Source organism: Canis lupus, chromosome 18 (assembly GCF_011100685.1).
Source record: "Canis lupus familiaris isolate Mischka breed German Shepherd chromosome 18, alternate assembly UU_Cfam_GSD_1.0, whole genome shotgun sequence".
NCBI classification, from domain to species: Eukaryota; Metazoa; Chordata; class Mammalia; order Carnivora; family Canidae; genus Canis; species Canis lupus.
The window spans coordinates 37,709,262-37,719,181 of NC_049239.1; the positions used below are offsets into that span (position 1 = coordinate 37,709,262).

The window sequence follows — 9,920 nt, forward strand, 5'->3', positions numbered from 1 at the left end:
TGAGCACTGGGTGTTATGCTATATGTTGGCAAATTGAACTCCAATAAAAAATTAAAAAAAAATAAAGATAAAAAACCTTTAAAAAATATCTAATAAAGTTCCTTGGAGGGGGGCAATCATTTTAAAAATTTGAGAAGTATTGGTGTATAATTAAAGTCTTGGTCTAGCCTCTTCCCATAAGTGGCCTGAAGTGATCTCTGAAAATGGCTTACTATTCACTCGAGCCAGAAAACCTTACAAAAATCATGCAAATCGTCATGTTCACCTTAAGAACACACATGAAGGGATCTCTGGGTGACTCAGCCATTTAGACCCTGCCTTTGGCCCAGGGTGTGATCCTGGAGTCCTGGGATTGAGTCCCACGTCTGGCTCCCTGCATGGAGCCTGCTTCTCCCTCTGCCAATGTCTCTGCCTCTCTTTCTGTGTCTCTCATGAATAAATACATAAAATCTTAAAAAAAAAGAACACACATAAAACTATGCAGGCCATCAAGGGTATGCATATCTGAAAAGCCACCAAGTATCTGAAAGATGTCACTTTGCAGAACCATCGTGTGCCATTCTGTTGCTATAATAGTAACAGTAGAGTTGGTAGGTACATCCAGGCCAAACAGTAGGCCAAAAAGAGAGCTGAATTTTTACTGCATGTGCTTAAAAATGCAAAGAGTGATGCTGAACTTAAGGGTTTAGATGTGGGTTCTCTGGTCATTGAGTGCAATCCAGGTGAACAAATGACCCAAGATGCGGTGTAAAACTCACAAGGCTTATGGTCAGATTAACCCATATGAGCGCTCTCCCTGACATAGGAATGATCTTTACTGATAAGAGCATGTTGTTCCTAAAACAGAAGAGGGGTTGCATAGAAGAAAAAGATATCTTGGAAGAAACTAAAGAAAAAAAAAAAACACCTTATGGTCCAGCAGTAAATTCTGCATAAAGTAAAAACAAATAGAAGTTAAAAAAAGTCTTGGCCTAATGTTTCTGTCTTGTAGGATGTAGAGAAGATCATAGACATGTGTCACTTACCAGGACATTTTAATGCATCATAACAATTTGCAAAACATGGTTTTGTACGTTGCAATTTCTTGAGCTTCTTTACTAATTGTCTGATTTTTGAATGACTATTGCAGGCTGAAAGGTAGAATTTGATCTGAGCATAAGGAATAGAGGGTTATTTATTGTCTTTCTACATATTAAATTCCTTGAACTCTTTCTCTTAGGAGAGAGGTGTTTTACAACACAGACCCAGTGGCTATTCCTAAATGACCCTGCACACAATAGATTTGTACATGAAATGGGGCTTGAGTCTGTATTGTATTTCCTCGGTATTTTCATTGTTGCTGTTCTAAGCAACTTCTCTTGAATTGTCAGGCATTCAAAGACAAAAACTGTAAATTTGCTTTCCAGCTATAAAAACACTGAGGGTGAAATGGGGAGAGAAAGGAGGGAGAAGAAAGTTCAGGTTAACATAAAATAAATTACCTTTGTGGATTTTGTACAGACATATCCCCAAACCATGCAAGCACTTTTGAGGTTAATTTCAGTGGGAAGATCAGTAAAATGGGCCTGAGAAGAGAAAATTCTTGGTCTATGTGTAGATTTGCCCATGTATGTATCTGACCAAACATAACATAAAGCATTTCTTCTCTTTTCACTAGTTGGTGAAATATATTGAAGATTCTGTATTCAAAATATTAAATCAAGAAGTGATTTTAATAATTAAATGGAAATACAGGGTCAATAGAGAGAACACGTATGAAATAAACACATCCATAATCTTCATATATTCATATTTAGGATTAGAGGGATAGACAATAGGGAATGTGGATTGTATGCCCGATTCACTCCATGAGCAGTGCTAATCTTCAGAACGAGCATCCTCTCCACACTTATCATTCTCCATTGTCATGACAACCTTGTGAACAGACAAGATCATTTCCATATTGCAGGTGGTAAAAGTAAGGTAAAATATGTTGGCATGAGAATCACAGATTACACCAAAATGGCATTAGGTAATTGATTTCCATCTTCTACCCCCTGCTTCTCCCAAGTTCACAAGCCCAATAGCTCATTTTCAATCTCATCTCTTCCTTTTGTTGTTAGATTCCTGCTAAGAGTTGAGAGGCTATGAGGATATACAGAAATGACTGGTGAGAGAGCTGGTGGTCTGTTGCCTCAGGATAGCAGTTTGAGGAAACCAGATCATAGATTTCCAGTCTCCATGTGAGTGCTCACTCCCGCTAACTGCTCTCAGAAGGTCCAAGCCTTCTCTGCAGTCTTTTCATGGCTGACTTCATCTCCTGGTTCCTCAGTGTATAGATCATGGGGTTCAGCATGGGGGTAATGACTGTGTTATTGATGGATACAACTGTGTCCATGGGCAGCGTGATGAAGGGCCGGCAGTAGATGTAGACGCAAGGCACGAAGTGCAGGGTCACCACGAAGATATGGGAAGTGCAGGTGGACAGGGCCTTATTCCGCCCCTCCCCAGAGTGAGATCTCAGCATCACCAGAATGACAGTGTAGGAGCCCAGGAGCAGGAGGAACCACAGCAGGGTCACCAGCCCATTGTTAGAGATCATGAGAAGCTCCAGGGCAAAGGTGTTGGTACAGGCCAGCTTAATCACTTGGGGCACATCACAGTAGAAGGCATCCAGGATGTTGGGGCCACAGAAAGGGAGTGGAAGCATGAGAGTTACCTGGACAATTGAGTGCAAACCACCACCCACCCAGGAAGCCACCACCAAGCCCACCCACGTCTCTCTCCTCATAATGGTCACATAATGCAGGGGTTTGGCGATTGCAAGGTACCTGTCATAGGCCATCACAGAGAGGAAGAAAATGTCTGCCCCACCAGCGAAGTGGAAGAAGAAGATCTGTGCCATGCAGCCATTGTAGGAGATGGTTTTTCTCTCTGATAACAGATCCACCAGGAACTTGGGAACAGTGACAGATGAAAAGACAATGTCCAGGACTGATTTGTTCCGCAGCAGAAAGTACATGGGAGAGTGGAGGTGGGACTCACAGGTGATGGTCACCACAATGAGGACATTGCCCAGCACAGTTGCTACATATACAGCAAGGAAGACCACAAACAAGAACAATTCTAGCTCGTGGAAGTGAGTGAGTTTCAGAAAGACAAATTCCTTCACATTGGTGTGGTTGCTCTGGCCCATGGTGCAGATCACCCTCCTCCAGGTCTACCTTGGGAAAAGGTATGTTAGGGTTAGGAGCACAGTGTCATGAGGCAACAGCATCATTTACTGTATATTCTTATAAGGCTCTTTCAAGCACCCAGATCATCATGACCACTCAGAAAAACTGGGCTAAGGTCTCCCCTTTTGTGGCCTGGAAATTCTTTATCCTGATAACTCTTCGATCCTATTGGAAATACTCTGAGTGGACAGCAAGAGCCATCATACTCCAATGCCTTTCCTCTGACAAGAGGGAGATGGCAGGACTAGGGTCATTTGACTAATGGCTTGCCTTCTGTCCTGCAAGAGTAACTTCCTCACATGTATGCAGAGCTTTATACTTTACCAAAGGCTTTCACCTGCAACAGCTCATATTGATTTTTATTCTCATGATGTCTCTGTGGGGTCCAGAGAGTGGTTACGATCACCTCCATGTTACATACAGGAAGCTGAAGCTTCAAGCGGTTCATGTCTAGCCCACATTTGCACAATTGCAAAGTTAGTCAGTGGCAAATCAAGGATTCAAATCCAAATAATTTTTCAGACTTGACAAAGACCAAATGTTAGTTGGGATCCTCCAAGCCCTCGACCTCGACTTTCTGTCTTTTCAACGAGCCCTCGACCTCGGCTTTCTGTCTTTTCAACGAGGCCTCGACCTCGGCTTTCTGTCTTTCCTTGCTAAGAATCCTGCTACATCATTTTAACAAGAAGCCCAGAAGCTCCCACTCTTGGTGTCTGATCAAATGTGTCATCCCAGACCCTTAATATCTAACTCCTTGTATCTAAATCCTTGGCTTATCTTTGCAAGAGTCCTGTTAGGCCAGTTTAGCAAGAATTCTTTGGCCTTGATGTGTCCCCTTAGCAATGTTCCCTCACTCTGCTCATTGGCTATAAATCCCAACTTGTCCTTGTTGTATTTGGAGTTAAGCTTTTATTTTATTTTATTTATTTATTCATGAGAGAGAGAGAGAGAGAGAGAGAGAGAGAGAGAGGCAGAGACATAGGCACAGGGAGAGAGAGAGAGAGAAGCAAGCCCCATGCAGGGAGCCCAACGTGGGAGTCGGTCCCGGGTCTCCAAGATCACACCCTGGGCAGAAGGCAGCACCAAACCGCTGGGGCACTGGGGCTGCCCTGGAGTTAAGCTTAATCTCTCTCCTCTATTGCAATAGTTTTGACCCCTGCTGGAATAGTCTTGAATAAAATTTGTCTTGCCATTTTAAACAAGTGTCCAGTGAATAATTTTTGTTTAACAGACTCCAGAGGTTTCCCCCTGTACCATTTCTTCCAGACCAGAGAGTCTGGAACTTACTTTGATTTTTCAGAATTATAGTGGATAGATAAGGCTTAAGCAGTTAATTATATAGTGTGACTATTTAATCTCCTTTCCTTCTTTAAAGGAAAAGAAGAATCAGCCCCTCATAGTACCCTTTCTTGCACTTAGAGACACTTGGACCTCACTGGGCCCACAGGGCTCTTGATAGAGTATAGAGCTACAGTCATTGTTCAGAGCACATTCAGGTGTCACAGACAAGCTGATTATTAAAATTTCAGAGGTGACAACCCAAAAATCCTCACTTTAGGGGTGAACAGAGAAGATTGTTTATTTTTCAAGAACCAGCCTGACTTGGTGAAACATGGAGAATTTTTTTTTTAATATTCAAATACTTTTGTGGGGTTTGTTATTTTTTTTTTTTGTTTGTCGTGAAAACACTTAGGATCTACTCTTTTAACAAATTTCAAGTATACATTTTAACTGTAGTCGCCATGCTGTACATTAGATCTCCAGAACTTAATCATCTTGCATAAATCAAACATTGTGTTCCTTGACCAACATTTCCTGTCTCCCACTCCCCCCAGCCCCTAGCAACCACCATTCTACTCTCTGCTTCTATGAGTAGAGCACATTATGCTGAGTGAAATAAGCCAGACACAGAAAGACAAATACTGCATGATCTCACTTATATGTGGATTCTAAAATAGAATATAAGATCCCTTGTATTCTTTTCATTAGAACCATTTAATTCCTGTTGAAGTGAGGTTTTTTTTTAAAGTTTTTTTTTTTTTTTTAATATAATCCGATTGGAATCCTATGTATGCCAGCATCCAGGAACAGCATGTTACCTAAAACTGGCACTCTGGAGTTTTTTACTGCCACCTAACAAATAGCAGAGAGCCTTGCAAATGATATTCTGTATTCAGAAGTATGTTTTTGTCTTTAACAAGGATGTCTACAAAGAAGAGCCCTCCTTAGGATGGTATCAAGGACAGGATCTGTTCAGGGTCCCCCATGTGAGACCACAAGGGAAACATCTGTCCTGGACCCCAGTGTAAGGGAGAGCTCCCCTGGGAAACCAGTGAGATTCTTCTTCCTAGACAATGAAGACTTTGTACTGGGCCATTTTCCCCTTGCCATGTCTTCCATACACTCGAAACATATAGGTGGCTTAATTTCCTATGCCATACTTTTTCAAATGTAGTCTCTTAACAGCTTCTTATTTACATTTTATTTTTTTATCATGTGTGTTTCTTTTTGTGGCTGTAAGATCTCCCTAATCCTTTATAGAATGCAATGGGTAAATACATTGACTGCTAAGGTAGAGGATGGGTTTTGTAGGTATATGGCAATCAGGCAGGTTGAGAATAACCATTGGCCATGAGGGCTAGACTGACTTGGGAGTAGCTAGCCAGGCAAGCATAGCATCTTGGGAGACATGGGTTGGAGAGGGAATATGGAAACTAGGGGTCGGTGTGTGGCATTGGGAGTCAGGCTTGTAGAATATATATGAATAAAAGGTCACAAAGGTCATATACTGACCTCTTCAGTTTACCTAGTTGGGCCCCAATTATTTTTATATAATGCTGCTCTTAACATTTTGTAAAAGCATTTTTTGAGTGCATCTGTAAGTCCAGAGATGGACTTACTAGGTCAGATGATATGTTAGTTTTTTAGTTTTAGCTGATGAGTAAGGTATTGTAAAGAAGCAGCCTAATTTTAGTTGTGTTTGAATGCTTGATTTCTTTATCTTTTTGTTTGATTTCTTTTTTGGAGGTAGATGCTATGAGCTGAAATAAATTATATTACTTTTAAATTCTCATGGGAATAGAAGACTGAAGATTTTGTCTTCCATTAATATAGATTTTGTCTTCTAGTAATATAAATATCAAAAAATAATTAATACATTAGAATGAAGTTTAAATGTTTTGATAATTTTAGGGATAGAGAACTTTGTAAGCATGACACCAAAGATGATTAGATTTGACTGAAAGAAATAGGAACCATTTATGTTTCAAAAGTGTTAAAAATAAATGAAAAACCAGTCACTTTTGTTTCTGTATAAGCCCTTCGAATGACAATTCACATGAAAAGCTCATCGTAAACTTCAAAGCACTAGGTATTAGTATCACTATAATGTTCATTGCATTATGTAATTGTGTTTCTCTCCCTGCATCTAGCTAGTTTTTAATCTCTTTTTTAGAGAAAGATTGTGCCAATTATTTTATATATATTGTAGGTGCTCAGTGATGTTTATGGAATGAGTTTTAGTGAAAAAAATCACCTCTAATTTGAATGTGTCTTGAGAAGCCTACTATTTTACCTAAGAGGCTAGAGATATTAATCAGCCCAAGGCTTTTAGCTGTAACAAGCAGGTACTACAAGAATGGCACATGGATATGACACCTTTCAGGAACTGAAGACTGAACACTATTGAAATCCTAAAATTGTGTGTAGGCTAAGCTAGGTTGCCTACCATTGTGTCTTCAGGTACTCTCACCTACCTTTGCGTTAGAAAGAGGAGTCTGTCAGTTGCCCCATCTCCACTGCTCTGCTCCTCTTTTCCCAAATGCATTCACAGTCCACACTGCTTCCTTAGACACTGAGTTGGAAGTCTCAAATAATAATCAGCATAGGGAATAGTGTCAGGTATTTGTAGGAAACACAATTTTCAATGGGGGAGCTGGCAGTTGCAGATGCAACGGGAGTTATTAAAAAGTTACTAAGCAACATGTGGGATTTTTCCATCTGTCTTTCTGTTCTTGCTTTCTAGTTCAATTCCACTGTGGTCCGAGAGATTACCTTAATGACCTGTGAAGGTGTGATTGTGGCCCAGAATATGGTCTATCCTGGTGTTTGTTTGTTTGTTTGTTTTTTGTATTATAGGTTGGAAATTTATTTTTTTTAATTTATTTTTTATTGGTGTTCAATTTACTAACATACAGAATAACCCCCAGTGCCCGTCACCCATTCACTCCCACCCCCCGCCCTCCTCCCCTTCTACCACCCCTAGTTCGTTTCCCAGAGTTAGCAGTCTTTACGTTCTGTCTCCCTTTCTGATATTTCCCACACATTTCTTCTCCCTTCCCTTATATTCCCTTTCACTATTATTTATATTCCCCAAATGAATGAGAACATATAATGTTTGTCCTTCTCCGACTGACTTACTTCACTCAGCATAATACCCTCCAGTTCCATCCACGTTGAAGCAAATGGTGGGTATTTGTCATTTCTAATAGCTGAGTAATATTCCATTGTATACATAAACCACATCTTCTTTATCCATTCATCTTTCGTTGGACACCGAGCAAAAACAGACACATAGATCAGTGGAACAGAATAGAGAATCCAGAAGTGGACCCTGAACTTTATGGTCAACTAATATTCGATAAAGGAGGAAAGACTATCCATTAGAAGAAAGACGGTCTCTTCAATAAATGGTGCTGGGAAAATTGGACATCCACATGCAGAAGAATGAAACTAGACCACTCTCTTGTACCATACACAAAGATAAACTCAAAATGGATGAAAGATCTAAATGTGGGACAAGATTCCATCAAACTCCTAGAGAAGAACACAGGCAACACCCTTTTTGAACTCGGCCATAGTAACTTCTTGCAAGATACATCCACGAAGGCAAAAGAAACAAAAGCAAAAATGAACTATTGGGACTTCATCAAGATAAGAAGCTTTTGCACAGCAAAGGATACAGTCAACAAAACTCGAAGACAACCTACAGAATGTTTTTTACACATGTAAGTGAAATCATATGGTATTTGTCTAAGTCTGACTTATTTCACTTAGTCCATCCATGTTGATACAAATGCCAAGATCTTATCCTTGTTAATAGCTGTATATTACTCCAGGGTGCATTTGGGTCTGTGTATGTGTCACCTCTTCTTTGTCCATTCATCTATTATGGATACTTGGGTTGCTTCCATATCTTAGCTATTGTAAATAATGCTGCATTAAACATAGGGTGTATGTTTTTTAATTAGTGTTTTCATTTTCTTTGGGTAAATATGTAGTAATGAAATTACTGGATCAAATGGTAGTTCTCTTTTTAACTTTTTGAGGAACCTCCATGCTCTTTTCCACAGTGGCTGCACCAATTTACATTTCTACCAACAGTGCATGAAGGTTCCTTTTCTCATGGGGCTGTTGAAACTCCTGTTTCAGAGGAAGTATATAAAGTTTAAAACAAAGTTCCAGGCACCAAGCAAGCACTTTTTTAGAGGGGTGTATTACCAATGGTGACTCATGGGCATGGATGGAGTATATGTCATGGACTTCAGGTTGACATATGCTAAATGCAAAAAAACTGAGTCCCCTATGAGACATATGCAAGTTCAGAGGGAGGTGGTTGTAGAGGTGGTTTTAGGGATTTAGTCTTCTTGAGATTAAAGCATCAATAAAGGGGCTCTTTTTGGTCATTCTTGTATCATGTCTTTAAAAATTCAGTTTAGAGAGTAGCCTTGAGAAAGAACATTCACAGTTTAAGGGTAGGATTTCTTAGCACCATTAATTCTATTTTATATTTGATAGGTTGACAGCAGAAGGAGAGGCAGAGGGATATACTACCCTGAATGTTACTTTACAAACAAATTAGAATGATTTATCATCAGGGATTTTTGACATAATGGGAATCCCTGAACTCTTACTGTAAAGGTATAGAGACTCTCTGAACTTAGAAGAGAGGATATTCTTTTCTTGAGACAGAGGGGAAAGTCCCTGCTCTCACCATAAAACAGAGAATTCAGTCTGCACCCAGAACCACACAGAAGATGGAAACCTAACATAAATTACACAAATTACATATATTATATAATTTAATTCCCACACTTATTGTGCCAAATAGATGTGAAATTAAATATTAATCACTTTTAAATTAGGAGCATCCCCTTGGTAGACTTAGAGAAGGAGTTTGTGACAGCACAAGTGATATCCATAAATTGTCAGTCAGCACCTTGTGGCTCTGGGATTGGAACCTTGGTCATCTGAAAAATACCCACCTGGCAGATTATTGTGGTGATTACATAAAACAGCAACTGTGCTGTCTAGCACAACACTCCATGAATAATAGGTAAACATTAATTCCTTTATGTATTCTGTAGGGGAATGTGGGAGACATCTTGGGCATTGCTCATTCTCCAATTAGATGACAACATCAGAACTAATAACACACATTTTATCTCACTGATTAAGCCCTTGCCAGTTTCAAATGTCTTAAAATTTGTGGCTTGACCATTTGGATCAACCATTTTGGTTTGACAGGTGTCCTGATGGCTATGTCCATATCAGTGTAAGCAACCAGCCCTGCATCAGGCTGGGGTTTGTGTACTTTATCTGGGGTGTGCCTTCTTCTGGTCCAGAGCTCGTCCTCCTATCCAGGTGCTTAGAGCTTTCTGCTTTCTCTCTCAGGTCCTTGCTGTCCACAGTCTACCAAACTCACAG

The 9,920-nt window shown here is 40.0% G+C and overlaps 1 protein-coding gene across 1 annotated transcript; it reads right to left on the bottom strand.

Moving 5' to 3' along the window:
* Positions 1-2,239: 2,239 nt before the first annotated feature.
* On the bottom strand, positions 2,240-3,175 carry OR4D6 (olfactory receptor family 4 subfamily D member 6). The gene has a single exon (NM_001389154.1). It carries the CDS (start codon positions 3,173-3,175, stop codon positions 2,240-2,242), a length of 936 nt encoding a protein of 311 aa, NP_001376083.1.
* Between the last annotated feature and the right edge of the window lie 6,745 nt (positions 3,176-9,920).

What these genes read in the sequence shown, in the direction of transcription:
- OR4D6 (NM_001389154.1), bottom strand. Translation starts at nt 3,175, where the DNA reads ATGGGCCAGAGCAACCACACCAATGTGAAGGAATTTGTCTTTCTGAAA.